Source organism: Lampetra fluviatilis, chromosome 35 (genome assembly GCF_964198595.1).
Source record: "Lampetra fluviatilis chromosome 35, kcLamFluv1.1, whole genome shotgun sequence".
In the NCBI taxonomy this organism is placed as follows: Eukaryota; Metazoa; Chordata; class Hyperoartia; order Petromyzontiformes; family Petromyzontidae; genus Lampetra; species Lampetra fluviatilis.
The window spans coordinates 11,597,506-11,614,104 of NC_136309.1; the positions used below are offsets into that span (position 1 = coordinate 11,597,506).

The following is a 16,599-nucleotide window of genomic DNA, read 5'->3' on the forward strand; positions in this document are numbered from 1 at the left end:
CACAGGGTAGAGATGAGATGCACACAGGGTAGAGATGAGACACACACAGGGTAGAGATGAGACACACACAGGGTAGAGATGAGATGCACACAGGGCAGAGATGAGATGCACACAGGGTAGAGATGAGATGCACACAGGGTAGAGATGAGATGCACACAGGGTAGAGATGAGATGCACACAGCGTAGAGATGAGATGCACACAGGGTAGAGATGAGACACACACAGGGCAGAGATGAGATGCACACAGGGTAGAGATGAGACACACACAGGGTAGAGATGAGACACACACAGGGTAGAGATGAGATGCACACAGGGTAGAGATGAGATGCACACAGGGCAGAGATGAGATGCACACAGGGTAGAGATGAGATGCACACAGGGTAGAGATGAGATGCACACAGGGTAGAGATGAGACACACAGGGTAGAGATGAGACACACACAGGGTAGAGATGAGACACCCACAGGGTAGAGATGAGACACACACAGGGTAGAGATGAAACGCACACAGGGTAGAGATGAGACACACACAGGGTAGAGATGAGACACACACAGGGTAGAGATGAAACGCACACAGGGTAGAGATGAGACACACACAGGGTAGAGATGAGACACACAGGGTAGAGATGAAACGCACACAGGGTAGAGATGAGACACACACAGGGTAGAGATGAGACCGACACAGGGTAGAGATGAGACACACAGCGTAGAGATGAGATAGTCACAGGGTAGAGATGAGATGCACACAGGGTAGAGATGAGACACACACAGGGTAGAGATGAGATACACACAGGGTAGAGATGAGATGCACACAGGGTAGAGATGAGACACACACAGGGTAGAGATGAGACACACACAGGGTAGAGATGAGATGCACACAGGGCAGAGATGAGATGCACACAGGGTAGAGATGAGATGCACACAGGGTAGAGATGAGATACACACAGGGTAGAGATGAGACACACACAGGGTAGAGATGAGACACACACAGGGTAGAGATGAGATGCACACAGGGCAGAGATGAGATGCACACAGGGTAGAGATGAGATGCACACAGGGTAGAGATGAGATGCACACAGGGTAGAGATGAGACACACACAGGGTTGAGATGAGACACACACACAAGGTAGAGATGAGACACACACAGGGTAGAGATGAGATGCACACAGGGTAGAGATGAGACACACACAGGGTAGAGATGAGACACACACAGGGTAGAGATGAGACACACACAGGGTAAAGATGAGATGCACACAGGGCAGAGATGAGATGCACACAGGGTAGTGATGAGACACACACAGGGTAGAGATGAGATACACACAGGGTAGAGATGAGATACACACAGGGTAGAGATGAGACACACACAGGGTAGAGATGAGACACACACAGGGTAGAGATGAGACACACACAGGGTAGAGATGAGACACACACAGGGTAGAGATGAGACACACACAGGGTTGAGATGAGACACACACACAAGGTAGAGATGAGACACACACAGGGTAGAGATGAGATGCACACAGGGTAGAGATGAGACACACACAGGGTAGAGATGAGACACACACAGGGTAGAGATGAGACACACACAGGGCAGAGATGAGATGCACACAGGGTAGAGATGAGACACACACAGGGTAGAGATGAGATACACACAGGGTAGAGATTAGATACACACAGGGTAGAGATGAGACACACACAGGGTAGAAATGAGACACACAGGGTAGAGATGAGACACACACAGGGTAGAGATGAGACGCACACAGGGTAGATATGAGATACACACAGGGTAGAGATGAGACACACACAGGGTAGAGATGAGACGCACACAGGGTAGAGATGAAACGCACACAGGGTAGAGATGAGACACACACAGGGTAGAGATGAGACACACACAGGGTAGAGATGAGATGCACACAGGGTAGAGATGAGATGCACACAGGGTAGAGATGAGACACACACAGGGTAAAGATGAGACACACACAGGGTAGAGATGAGACACACACAGGGTAGAGATGAAACGCACACAGGGTAGAGATGAGACACACACAGGGTAGAGATGAAACGCACACAGGGTAGAGATGAGACACACACAGGGTAGAGATGAGACACACACAGGGTAGAGATGAGATGCACACAGGGTAGAGATGAGATGCACACAGGGTAAAGATGAGACACACACAGGGTAGAGATGAGATACACACAGGGTAGAGATGAGATACACACAGGGTAGAGATGAGATGCACACAGGGTAGAGATGAGATACACACAGGGTAGAGATGAGACACACACAGGGTAGAGATGAGATACACACAGGGCAGAGATGAGATGCACACAGGGTAGAGATGAGATACACACAGGGTAGAGATGAGATACACGCAGGGTAGAGATGAGATACACGCAGGGTAGAGATGAGATACACGCAGGGTAGAGATGAGGGGTTGGAGGTGAGGACCCACCCCTTCCAGCGCTCGTGCAGGCAGGGGCTGCTGAATCCGCTCTCCCGGTCCTCGCCACTGCTCACCCCGGACGTACTGCCGGCCGCCACGGGGGAGATGGCGCCGAGCGAGGGCAGCTCCAGCTCGCCCAGGCCACTGGATGACAGCGCGGCGTCGTCGCCAGCCGCTCTCGCCGGCTCAGGGCTCGACGTGGCACCGGTCTCCGTCGCACACGCGAGGCCCTCGCCGCTTGCGTCCGATGCCTCCTCAGAGCCGTCCGCTTCAGCAACGTCATCCTCCCCCTCCTCGTCGTCCCCCTCCTCATCCTCCTCCGCCTCTTCAGAGCCAGGAAAGGGTGGCTCCGGGTCTGCCGGGCCACTCGACAGGAGTACACCCAGCGGCCTCGCCTCCACGGAGCCGGCTCGAGGGCCCGCGCCGTTTGGCGACGTCCATGCGAGATCCCCGTGCTCGGCCACATTGTCACTACGACTGACTGTCTCCTCCTCCGAGACAGACGCTTGCGCGACTTCATTACCATTGTTCTTCTGATCCTCCTCTTCTTCCACCTCCTCCACCTCCTCCACCTCCTCCACCAACTCCACCAACTCCTCGATGGGAAAGGACAACTCCTGCGAGGCACGGTCGTCCTCTCGAGGAAGGGGCAGCAGCTCTGCTGACTCTGCATCACAAGGGGCGATGTCCGTGTTGGGAGACTCCCTGCACCGGCCAGGTGTCGCGCCCGTGGCTCTGTCTGGCTCGACGACGCTGGACAATGCCTCAACCTCGGCAGCGAGGGGTCCTGTGGCCGGCCCGCCGTGCGAGGGCCCTCCGTTAGCATTCCCCTCCGTTGACGCCTCTCCGCTCTCGCCCAGGGCGTGACGTGACCGGGCTATGTCCATGACGCTGCCATCGCCATCCTCCGTTTCTACGGTCTCCTCCTCCTCGTCATCACCATCGTCCTCCTCGATGGGAGTCAATTGCCCCGGCGAGGGTGTGCCGTCAGTATCCGAGCTGAATGACCAGCCGGGTGGGGCAGGCGTCACATCGGAAAACTCCGGGCCAAAGCCGCTCGTCAGCATTGAGGCGCCATCGCTTGTGGCGTCGGTGGATTCCCACGGCGCCCCTCCTGCGATTGTCAGTTCGCAATTCACGCACTCGTTTGGCGCCTTCCCTCTGCTCAAATCTGCAGTTGAACGAGAGCCAGCTACGTCATCATCTCCCTCCTCCACCTCCTCCTCAGTCGCTTCTACGTCGTCAGCATTGGGAGGAGGCGGTATACCCTCGGGCACGTCGTCGTCGCGAGGGGCTGCATCGCGGTCCACGCTGAATGATGCGCCGCCATCGAGAGAGTTCGCGTGAGGAGACTCGTCCCAGTCCGCGTCGCTCTGCAGGGGCCAGTTGCCACTCGCTGCATCGACAGTAGTGGCGGCGGCGGCAACGGACTCCTCATCGTCATCCTCGCCGTCATTCACATTCGCTTCCCCCGCGGGTGCTAAACTTGGAAACGGAGCCTCATCCCAGCCGGCTCTGCCTGTGATCCCCTCGCCACCGCCACCGCCCTCTGTGTCAGCTGCTGGAAGAACGGCGCTTACCTCCGGCTGCTCGGCATCGGCAGATGGCGGCTCCTGCGTGGCTCCCCCACCGTGCAGGCCACCATCAAAACCCAGAACCCAGAAGGGGCTGGGTTCAACGAGTGGTCCATCGGAAGACGCGTCCAGGTCCAGGGCACTCCCCATGGGCACATCGTCACTCACGACAGAGGCTGCAGACTGTGTGGCAAAGCCGCCGTTCATCAGCTCGTTCCCGACACACTCCAACTTGTCTCCGTCAATGATTTCATATACACTGCTCTCTTCCAAACTGGGTATTTCCACAAGGCCATCATTATTCTTCCACTCCACGTCGGGAAAAGGAAACTCCTCTACATCGCCTTCCTCAGGCAGCATACTCACTAAATCTATACCTGGCAAGGGACTGGACTGGGTGAGAATCGCATCAAAGAAATCGTCCGAGACCAGGAGCTTTGTGTGCAGACCTGTGTTCTCCGGCTCATCATCCAAGTTCATCTGCATAACCACTTCATTGCTCAGACCCAGAGGGTCGCCCGGCATTGCTCTGCATGCGATCGCATCTCTGCTGTCCTCCGTGGGCTCAACTTCTCCCGTGCTGCTCCCGCTGTTGTTGTTGTTGCGGTTGCTTTCGCCAAACTCCAAGCCTGCATGAGCCTTCCCTTCCTCCGCCACGGCACCGTCAAGGGGGAGAATGTCAAAGCCCAAGTCCGATGGGGGTCGAGTGGCGGAGCGGTCTGGGCTGCTGGGTGCCATGTCCAACTCGTCGTCCAGGCCCAGGCTGCTGGACGAGAGCAAGTCGTCACTCGCGGTGAAGGCAGACATGGCGGGCAAGTCGGTGTTGGTCAGCTCGCTCAGCTGGCTCACTTCGGTGAGCTCCTCCCCGCTCAAATCCATGGCGTTCTCCGGCCTGGCCTGGCCGCCTCCTGTGCCAAACTCGTGAAAGGGCTGTGCATCCGTGACGCCCTCGCCGTGCGGGAGGAAGTCAAACTCCAGGCCAAGTGAGGGTTTGGTCGCAGCCAGGTCGGAGAAATCGGAGGCGACCTCCGAGGACTCAATCAGGCTCAGACCTAGGAGGTCATGTGATGCTTGCTCGAGGTTCACAGCAGACAGATTAGCATTCGTGCTCATGACCCAGGGATCTGGGCCATTTGGGCTGAATGTTGAGTCTGAATCCTTTGGACTGAACGTTGAGTCCGAATCCTTTGGGTCGAACATTGAGTCCGAATCCTTCTGGGATATGAGGCCCCAAAAGTTGTCTGGGTTTTGGCCCGGAGCGCTTTTGCTTGGCATGACATTATCGAGGTCGAGTCCCAACAGGTTGGCGTCGTATCTCCCGCTCGCCAACTGCTCGACCGAGAGTTCTGCGGATTGTTGATTTGTGGTGGCGGCAAATCCATCAAAATCCAGGCCCAAATATTCCGATGGGTTTTCATTTGTCGAAATAAAGCTGTCAAAGCGTCTGCCCAGCCCAAGCTCGAACACATCTTGAAGGTCTTGAGACTTCATCAGAAGAGGCAAACCAAAGTCCCCTTGACCCACTTTGTCTTCATGACGATGCCCTCCGTCGATGGCCTGCGGTGCCGCCTCAAGCGAGACAACCAGGTCTGAGCTGAATGCCTCGCTCACGGCACCGCTGCCTTCCATTGCCTTTCTTTCAGAGCTCGCCGGCGGCGTTGGGGAAGAAATATAGTTTGTTTAGGAGCCACTGCCGAAGGATAACTCAGCAGCGTGTTGATCCTTTAAGCTGCCCTCCGATGTCCACTTTTCGAGCGGCGCGTGCGTGGAGACGTGTGGTGTCAACCCTGCCAAGCAGACACAGGCACACGCGGAGATCCGCCACTGGTCAACAAAGCAACAAACATCCCCATTCACTCTTACAGATGGCAGAGGCAAGCACTGCTGGGCGAGCATCTACCGAGTCCAGGACGGCACTCGAAAGGGGGTGGGGTGCGACCTTTGTCTTTCCAGTGCTGATGCTCACACACCATGAGACTGGGTCGACCTAGGGGAGGCCCAGGACTGGTCCAAAGATATTCATCACTCATGTTGGTCATGGCTGGGGCTTGCACCCAGGTCGCTGGCCAAGCTTCTGTGGCCAGTGTGGCCATGTGCGCAGGACAGGGCTGTAGTGGGGCAGATGAAGCCCAACTTACTGCCAGCCAGAGCCACCCAAAGGCCACCCTCCCTCTGGCCACAAGGGGAAAGCTCGAGAGCATCTCTCTGCAGGTCACCTGATGTAACAATTACACAATGGCCACGCTCACATATTCCGAATTGTATAAAACCGTAGAAAATGTAATAATAATTTGTGGTAAATGGTTTCCCCTGTCAAGTGGCAACGAAATACAATTTAAACAGCTGACAATAAATTACAATTCCTCTGCTATGCATGGATTTTGTTTGTCTGCTCCAACGATTAGGAAATATATATATACAGTACAGCAAAGTATAACCATGCTATTCACTGACCAATCACAATACTTCCTGTTGTCGGTCAGTTATCGATTGAGGTCACCTGACCAACAATGGATGCCCCCTAATTGGCCAGATTCAAAATACAAACGAAACACTCGACCAATCTGCGTGTTCAGTTCAGGTACATGGGGCAGGCAGCAAAAGGACCCTTGTGTTAAGTGGGAAATGTAGAAAGCCAATTGGATGCTGAGCACGTGGTGCATGGTGGGTGGTGAGTTGATGGCTGGTGAGTGGCGGGTATCAGGATAGTGGCGAATGTCTGGTGAGTGGCGAGTGCCTGGTTAGTGGTGTCAAGTGAATGGTGAATATCTGGTGAGTTGATGGCCGGTGTCTGGTGAGCAGTGGATGTCCGACAAGGGTCAGACGTCATGTGTCACATCACCCCGTCTGTAGGACGGGCTGCCGTCCAGTACATATGTACTGTATAATACTCTTCGGTTCTTTCGGTAAAGTCACGTAGGTAGAAAAATAAATAATAAATCACGGCGTTTCGATCGCAACACAAGCAATCGTCATCAGGTAGAAAGATAAGTAGTAGAACTGCTGAACAAAAAAGGGCTGTTGTAACAAGAGGTTATATATAGGTTTGAGGTGGGTGTCACCCAAGGGTAAGTAGGCGTGGTCAGAGATGGAAAGGAGTCCTGTTGCCGTACGCACGCACAGCAGCTGCGTTAAAGGAGGATTGGCATATAATAGTCAAAGGCTCGGGCAGCGGCCTTGTTCCTTGTGTACAAACTATGGTTCGTTTCTGCGCCCGTTTGTCTGCTGGCTCTTGGGTTGTGTCTTAGGCCGGAGAGGGAGCTTCGACTTTGGCTTCTCCAAACGGCACAAAAATCCTGGGCCCCCTTCAGCAGATTGTGAATGGTAACAACACCAGGAATAAGCCCACAAGACCTGTTTCACCAAAAAAAAAACCCAATGCAAACGAAAACAACACATCACGTGTACCCGTGGGTGTATTTGTTTCAGCAGAAAATCCCAAGATTGGTTGAGACTTCTCCGAGTCTCAGCAGAAGAGTGCGGCCGGTTCGACAGATGCTGCCGTGCTGCCTTGGCGCTACTGGGCAAGGGGTACCCCCCCATCAAACACCGCGGGGACGCTTGGCGTGGCACGGACCGTTCCCACTTTCAAATCCAAGCCCCGTGTTCAACTCGTCGCAAAGAACAAAAACATCTCAAAATAACTCGAGCGCAGCTCTAGCCGGAGGACGACATCAGAGGACTTAGGAATGGAACTTTAATTTGGAAAACAAGAGCTGTTTAGATTCTCCGCTGCATGAGCATTTGATCTTGACAAAGTTTACTCTAAGACGACAGCTGACGGTGCACGCTGCTCCCGCCGCTGTTGTGATCGGTCACGGCTCCAGGCTCCGTAAATTAAGAGAGGCAGTGGAATCCGTGACGGGTTTTTTTCGTCACGAAACCGCTCACGTTGGGCTGCTCTCTCTATTGCCGGGAGCCCCTCTGCGAAGAAGCTTGGATTTCAATAAAAGATAATTCCCATCGCTCTGTCAGTTTAACATCACCATCATTACAATTTGGGACCGTAGTTCTAACATTCAAGAACTATTAACATTCCGTAACCTAGCAGCTACTGGAGCCATGTGAAGCGGTTAAACATCCAAAACTTCCCCCGCAAGCAATGCACCACCCCGTGGCAGAGAACAGTCGGGAACAGGATGCAAGAGAACTAGTTTTGAAGGCCCTTTACAGCAGGCCTCATTATCTACACTAGGCGCACAACACACGTTATATCACCAGTTCACGCTGTTCTTAGCACGGCAATCAAACCTGACACTTTAAACATTTTTAAGGGGCTGGAATTTTGCCAACATCGGGCCAAATCGAAATATCAATTTTGACGAGTTTTGTGGTGACCAGGCAGAGACCGTCAACTCGGCTACGCTCGAGAAATCAGGTGCACCAGGTTCACGGGTGGGCGCCTGACACCGCGGGTTTGAGCCCAGGGTTTCTGCGATGCCGGCTGAGCGTCACAGGAGCCGAGGCTGCCCGGCCCCCTGGAGGCCAGGCCACGTTCTCAATCCCTCCGTGACGCGCAGTAGAAAACGAAACAAAAAACTTTTTAGATTTCACCAGACAAAACCCACTGAGCTATAGAGCTATTTGGCAGACGCGACCTGGCTATCACAAATGACAGCTCAACAAGATGGCTTATCATGTGGACATTTAGAACATCCCAAATACTTAAAACGCATGTTTATAAACGTGGAGGGGAAAACCGGAGGGCCCGGAGAAAAATCCACGTGACCACGGGGAAAGAGACACGCAAACTCCAAATATACAGGCGTCAAGGGTCGGGATCGAACCCAAGACCTCCTGTATACCAGACGAGGTCGTTAACATCCCGTCGGCGTGCCTTCACAGAGAGCGAGACGCAGTCCTGGCCAGAGATGCACTTTGCTCGCAGAAGCCATGGAGGGGGTGGGGGGTGGGAGGGGGTGGGAGGGGGGTGTTGAGGCCCATCTCCGCTGGGGGCCTTAAGCCAGTGGTGGAAATCCCATGTTCCCATGGCGAGTACCCATGTCTATATAGAACTACTCCTCACTTCCCACCAAGTGGTGTGCTCAGTGTATTTAGCCTGTCGGGAGAGTGGTTTTATTCGGGACATGATGCTGTAGAGTTTTCGACGTTTAAAATACGATATGCGAAGGGTGGAGCAGTGGGTGCAGTGGTTAGCATGCTGCACTATGAACCCGGGCAAACCTGGGTTCCATTCCCCACCATGGCCAACATCAGTGTGGCGAGTGAGATCAGAACCAGTGCTGCCCTCCCTCCACCAACTTGCACTGGCCAGTGTGGTGAAATTTAGTTACAACAAAAACCCATGACTGACATGGCATGGGGTGGCCTTCAACCATTGGTGGCAGAGAGTGGCTGGAATGTATTATGATTATTATTTTCCCTATCATATGAGAGTTACATTAACACAACAGAGAGACATTTTTCCAAAGACTCAACGCACGTGTACAGAAATGTCCTTGGAGCCTTGAGTAGGCATTTAATTTAAGCACGTTTGGCTAGTTTATGTGTTTTATAGGACGCCACCAGTGGGAATTTGCCTCTGTGAATTCGTGTCGTATAGCACACAAAGTGGGCATGTTACACATATATATTTATTTTTTACTTCCTTAAAAACACAAAGCAATAATAAACGCCAGCAAACCGTGACGGATCATTCTGAGCTGTCAGCAAGTATATTTGGGAGAGCGAACAAATGATAATTATCTAAATTTCCCCCATTGCTGAAGAACATGAGGATCGCACAAATAAACCACGTGAGGCTGAGAAGAAGGTGTCACTTGCAACATTATCTGCCGTTCTATTGAGAGCAACAGAACAGCAATTTTCTCAAACGCCAACGCACATCGTTCCACGTAACTCGACGAGGAACGCGGCTCCGCTTGCCCCACCAGCGCAATCCGGGCTGGCGAGTGGCGGCACGACCTGGGCATGTGAGTGGCACTGTGCTCACAGCGCTTGGCTCTCAATGGCAAGGATGTGAGTTCATATTCCGGTGAGCGATTAACTCAGCGGGCCGTGATCCCTCTGGGGGTTAATTAAATTTTGTACCAAGGAATCGGGATGCAATGATTAACCTCAATCCGCCCGAGTTGCTGTCATCATTTGTTCAACAAGACCTTTCTTTAACACGACTGTCAATGTAGCTCCTATATTGGTTGCAGGGGTCACGTGAACCGAACGCACGTATGGATTTGGAAAACATGATGCTTACACAAGACACATTGCAATCTTGAGGAATCGAAGTTTCTGTGCTTGTCCTACGGATGAACTGACACCTGGCCATGGGAACGTGGAATTTCCATTACCGACTCAGTGCCACCAACGGAGGTGAGCACTGCCCCGTTCTCGTCTTGGCAAGGAGACAGCGACTTTAAAAACCACGGGAGAGCAGTTTCACTCCAAGAGCCTTCGGGGATGAAAATGGCACAATTGATGCATTTTCCAAATGACGCAAAAACAAAGACGCATTGATTTTATTCCTGCGATTACAACACGTATAAATCTTTTTGCCACTGGTCGTTAAAGCCGCAGCAAAGATTTGCGGTAATAAATAACGAGTAAGAGGTTCAAAACAGCGAGACCGTTTCTAAAGGGATCCGGCCTCTGTTAGTGCCGTTCACGTGCTGTGCCGATCATTGACCGGCCTCCCAGCGAATGATTGAGAAGAATTCGCGGCACTCGCTCGCACATTAACGCGGTGCCGATCCCTCTCACACGTGACGGCAACTCCCCAACCTCAGTGATGCCGCTCGAAACCCCCCGCCCGCTGCCACCCGGCATCACGGCAGGGCCCCCACTTTGCGCACTGACGCCGCTCTAAGATGCTGCCCTAGCGCGCAGGCCCACACGGGGCCAGGGGGGACGCCACCAGTGGGAAGAGGGTGGAAATTAACCACGGGAGTCTCATAATAATACAGTCATAATAATAATACAGTCATAATAATAACGCGAATTCATAGATAAGCATACCGAAAAGTCTGAGGCACTTACACAGTTTTACTTCCTTGCGCCAAGGTCCATTGCATTCACACGACTACGCCACAGACTCGCGCTCCTATTCTGCTCTCATCTCTCAAACGTGGCTCTGGGAGATGTCCATCCCAACAGATGATTCCTCATCTCAATGATCCACTCAGACCATTCTCTCTCATCGTCGATATGTGTCCTCTCCGTGTCTCTGCTATAGCTGCTATCATGCTCATTAGTGCAGCTCTTCCTCTCCCCTCAGTAACAGCTACCACGACAGGCGCGCCACGCTGAACGAGCGAGATACGCTCCGCAAAAATGGCTCTGTAAGCAAAAACTCGTCAAGCGATCTCGTCGTTTTCCCATCGACTCCCTCCCATCTTATATGCCGAGCAACGTTTAGACCCCAAAATGTCCCACTCCTTGAACAACTTGTTTTTAACCTGAGAAATACAAATCATAATTTTAAAATTCATGGAATAAAATATCAAATGGAGCACTTCACCGCACGTGAAGAACCACAGTGCTGGCAGGGCGCCTGTCCTCAGCGTCTGAAATTAATTAGCTCCCCACCCCTCCCTACCCCCCACCTACCCCCTCCCCACCTACCCCTCCCTCCCCATCCCAGCCCCCCCCACCGCTATGCCGTGACACTGAAGCTCCTGGAGGGAGCACAATCATAACACACCAGGTCAGGAGACTGGAAGCAGTAGAAACAATATGGGGGAATAGAGACGGGTTGCGATGACCTTGCATCGCGAGCACTCAAGGAATTCAAAATCGAAAATACGAATTCATACGGGAGGAAATCGATTAGCTATAAAGCTCTTTTTCACAGCTGTCCAGTAGCGGCACGGAGTCAGTACATTACCCGCGAGTACGAATCATCCTATCCTTACACGCCACTCGACTCCGACAAACACAATGGCTTAAACCACTCGTTATACTGTTTGCTACAAAGCATCACTTCAATGCCTTGGGTTGAGGTTACTTTTCAAACTGATGTCTGTTATTCTCTGCGAGGGGAATTAAGCCCAAGTAAGTGAATACCCAAAAGTACAGGCCCAACAAAAACAAAATCCAAAACCGCCAAGCGGTCAGCAACAAACTGCACTATTGCATGTGTAATACATTCGGATTAAAGCGCTTCTTGACTTGAACAAAGTTATAATAACTTCGAAAGAGAGACGCTGATGGGAGAATGACTTGCAAAGTGGAGCAGTGGGAGGGAAGAAGCGGACGTGAGGTGACGACCTGCAGTGTGGTGGTTGATGGGACGAAGTCGTCCGACTGCCCTGCTGATGAAATCTGTTTCAGGTTGTGGCTGCTAGAAACACGCACGGATGGACATTTCGGTCCGGAAGACCCCAGAGGCTTACGGCGAGATGTTAACTACCTCGCCCGGTAAACAGGCGGTCGTGGGTTCGATCCTGACCCTGATGCCTTGTATATTTGGAGTTTGTATCTTGTACGTATGTAAAACGTATTTTTCACCGTACGTAGCTAACCGTGCTAATCTGAGGTGCGGGGAAGGACAACAAACCAAACACAAAAAGCAGTTTTAAAGAAATTAGTTTCAATATAGATGATTAAAACATGCGTAGCGCCGGTGGCTTCATAATCTCAGAAGGAAGAGAGTTGCAGGCGGCCACAGAAGGTCGTGTGCATTCTTTCAACATGACGCGTTTAGAGTATTTGGCTACTGCTATACATTTACACGTGATAAGCCACTTCGCTGAGCTGCCATTGAAGGCCAGGTCGCTTCAGCAAAGAGCTATGTGGCTCAGTGGGCCCTTCCCTGGTAAAAAAAAAATTGTTTAAACTCGCCCTTATTTTATGTCACTTGGCGAAACAGACGCGAGTCTGTCTTGATTAAATAATTATTTAAGCTGTCTGTTTAAGTTGTCTGCAAGTTAAATTAGCTCGCACCGTGCATCATGCATGCAAACATATGTGCTTCGCACTGTAAACGACGCCGACTATGGTAATGTTTGCAAGCATTAAATGAATGTATGTGCTGTATCACCGATGACCAAATCACTCCGATTGCACCCAAGCCCGTCAGATCTCAGAAGCTGGGCAGGAGGTTTTGAGCCTGGACAGTGACCACGATGCGTAGAACCGGTGTTACGTTGTGGGCAGCAGAGGGTAGTGCAGCAAAACAACAGTTGTACGCTACTTCTATGCTCTCACGTCGATCGATGTTCCCCACCTATGCCAACGCCCACCGACCAGTGTGGTGAAGTATGGTTCAAGTAACCCTCACAACTGGCACGGTGTGCAGATGCCCTTCACAGGGTAGTGGACTGGCAAGAGAGATAGGGCTGCACGTCAGAGAACCACGGGACATGCGACTTGACCTTCTGCAGAAGCCTCCGAATTTGCACGGTTAGCTACGTACTGTGAGAAAGAAGTTCAACGTACATACATACGTACAAGCCACCTTGCGTGTCATCCTCCAGTCCGCCGCGACGCCGAGCAGTCTCTCACCTGCCCTAGTGAATTCCCTTCTCCTTCACACCCCCCCCCCACCAACGTACTGCCAAAGCGCTGTGAATGAGTGGGCAGGTGGGCGAGTGGGCGGGTGGGCGAGTGGGCGGGCGGGTGGCCCCGTCGTACCTGTGTCTGTGAACGCGCCGAGGGTTTATCCCGAGCACCTGTCCCCGACCCGCGCGCGGCCTCTCCCTCCCCCGCCTCTCTCCGAAACGGCGCAACGCCACGCGACGTCTGCCTCCACCTCCACGGGTGGCGCTCGCGCTCGCCCCGGGTTCACGGCACGGCACGTGACGGCGGCCAAAGTCCACGCCCGGGCTCGCCAGCGAGTCGAGGCGGTGCAGGCGGCGACGGTGGCGCTGCTGCTGACGGTGGAGCTGGCGACGCGGTTTAACCCTTGGCTTCCTCGCAGGACTCACCGTGAAACGGGGTTCCGGGGTCCGATGCTCGGACGGAGCAAGGACACCGGCGGTCGCCCTGACGCCGGCTCGGCGCAGCGAGAGCCACGGCGTGGAAATTCCACATTCCCGCTTCGGAGCCCAAACCGCACAGCTCCACCCCAGCCTCGATTCACGTCGATTCTTGCTCTCACAAGAAACGCGTCGAGTCGTGCGAATGAGAATCGACTATTCGTTATTAATGGGTTTAAACGCGTATTTCATGCTCGTAGTATATGTGTGGCTATTAGAGACCATAGGCTCGACGAATGAGACGAGTGGCATAGCGCCGTGGGTTAGCATGGGCCCCGGTGCAACCAATTCAATCGGGGGCCCCCTGTCCAATGCCCCCCCCCCCATTGCGCCTCCCCCCTGGGGCACCGGTGCTGTTGCACCGCTTGCACACGAGATCGCTCCGCCACGGAACAATACGGACGACACGGGGGCAAGGAATGGAGACTCACCAAGCCGTAAACATCGACTTCTTGAGAATTGACTCGTGACCTCAAAAGATGAGCCGCCTCATGGAATCGCCGAGGGAGGGTGGTGGAAGGTTTAAACCTTTCGTGGAACTCTGGCCCCGAGCAGAACCAATGAGTTCTTGACTGAAGAGCAAGATCCCGTTTAGTTTCGTCGACTGTTGGAGCCCCCAGCGAAGGCCGGGACAAGACGGTGCACACGAGAGAGGAGGTTGACAGCCACCGCCAGCGCCGACGTTGCACAACGTCACAACACCCCGTTGGGTACTCTTTAAGTTCTGAGTTCACCTCGAGAATTCCCAGGCCAGCCTCAGATCTCAGGGTGTCCTCTCGCAATACTCAGATCGCGTGTGGTAGACCAATGTGATCTCTCTCGGATATTTCAGCCGCCACTGATGCTGTGTTGTGACGGGGCTGAAGATGGAACCCAAGTGGCTGCGTGAAAAATTCGATCTCGCCTTGTGTTTCCTCGATCAGGGCTCCCATTGTTGACTGAGAGTGCTCTTACCAATAACATCTGGTGAAGCGGCAGTACGGTGTTTGTTTAGCGAGCCCGCTCAAAGCGGTCCAGAGTTCACTCGCGGGCGAACACATGCTGCTGGTTAATTGCCAGCCTGCAAGGCCAATAAACAAAGCAAAATATCTTACTAATTGACAATTAACCCTGGCTGTTGGGATTACAGTTTTGCAGAATTATTTTACAATTCTCAATAAAGCGTTCTCCAGTGACTGCAGGGTTCACGTAATTAACATGGCGCGATGTTAACTACCTCGCCTGGTATACAGGAGGTGTGGGTTCGATCCCGACCCTGACGCCTGCTGCTGTATTTGTGGAGTTTGCGTGTCTCTCTCCCCGTGGTTGTGTGGATTCTTTTCCGGGTCCTCCGGTTCTTTCCTCCACATTTAGAATCAACGTGATGATGGTGATCAGCCACTTCGTTGAGCTATAATCTGTGGCCAGGTCGCTTCTGAAAAAGAGCTATATAGCTCAGTGGGACTTACCCGGTAAAATAGAAAATAGTTTAGTTTACAAACAACAAAGATGTATGTGAACAAGGAAATTCTTGCCCAAGCAATATGAAGCGCGTATCGCGAGCCCAGAGAATCGGTGGCTTGATGCCTCGTCCACCCACAGACCAGACCGCAGGGCACCCACTCAAGCCACTACGATGGACCAGGGCTTGGTGGCATTTACAGCCGGGTCTGTTCCGGATCAGCAGCCTGGCACACCACATCCAGTATACCGCCCCTCGCGATGGGATGTGGCTACGAGTCGCGTGCCACCTACTCCAGCCTACCAGTGACCCATAACATAAGTGACATACATATATACACGCCACCCACGGTGGCAATGACTCCTACAAAGACAAAGATCCCCCGCATAGTCTTTAGCAGGCTGTTGGGGCAAGTGCTGCTGTTAGCAGGCACCTATGAGAGCTGGCACGTCACAAAAGGGGGTGAGTGGCCAGCAGCACGCCCGACCGCCTTTGTCTCCCCCCAGTGCTCATGTTTTACACATCGCACTACATAAGGCTGAGTCGACCTCGGGGAGGCCCAGGACCACGTCAGTTATTCATCACTGCTATTCACCGTGACTGGGAACTGAACTCAGGGTTTATCCCCCCCGCCCACGCCATATCCCTTTCCAACGTCTCCACTGCTCTGGAAAGAGAATAATTGGTTAATTGCTGATCGTTCAAACGCAACTTAATTATCATGGGACGCCTCGCCTCTAATGTTCCGTTTAATAAGCACGGCTTGGTGATATTAACAAAACAAAAATAAGAACATGACTCATGCTAACGCTGACGTTAATGACTGCCGATGCGAACTCGCTCTGAATACCACGTTGACATTCCCAGATAACTGTGAGCCACAGAGCTGTGAATATGTTGCAGCTGAAACTACTCCGTGGCTCACAACTGGGGCAGCCGAGACGCGAGGGGGAACGCCCCCGCGCCACGTGACGATTCTTGGCTCGACCGCAGCAAATGATGAGAGTGCTGCTGCATTAGGCTCGTTATGATTTGTACTTGAAAGTAAATTGTACAAGGAGAGGATTGGGCAAAAGGCACGTGTCTGCAACTGAACGAGGGATGCGAGCGTGTGTGTTCGTGTGCGTGGATACGTGCGTGCTGTAGGTGTGTGTTACATGAGTGTTTGTGAACGGGCGTGTGTGCATGTGTGAGGAGCGGTGGTGCA

General features: G+C 52.9%; 1 protein-coding gene across 6 annotated transcripts in view; it reads right to left on the reverse strand.

Moving 5' to 3' along the window:
• RAB11FIP4 (RAB11 family interacting protein 4) overlaps positions 1-16,599 on the reverse strand; it is an 83,247-nt gene that overhangs the window by 34,582 nt on the left and 32,066 nt on the right. For all 6 annotated transcript variants that reach the window (XM_078872957.1, XM_078872958.1, XM_078872955.1 and 3 more), the window contains one exon: positions 2,455-5,806. In XM_078872957.1, coding sequence (XP_078729083.1) covers positions 2,455-5,648 — 3,194 coding nt within the window. In that variant the 5' untranslated portion in view covers positions 5,649-5,806. The remainder of the gene's footprint in view (positions 1-2,454; positions 5,807-16,599) is intronic.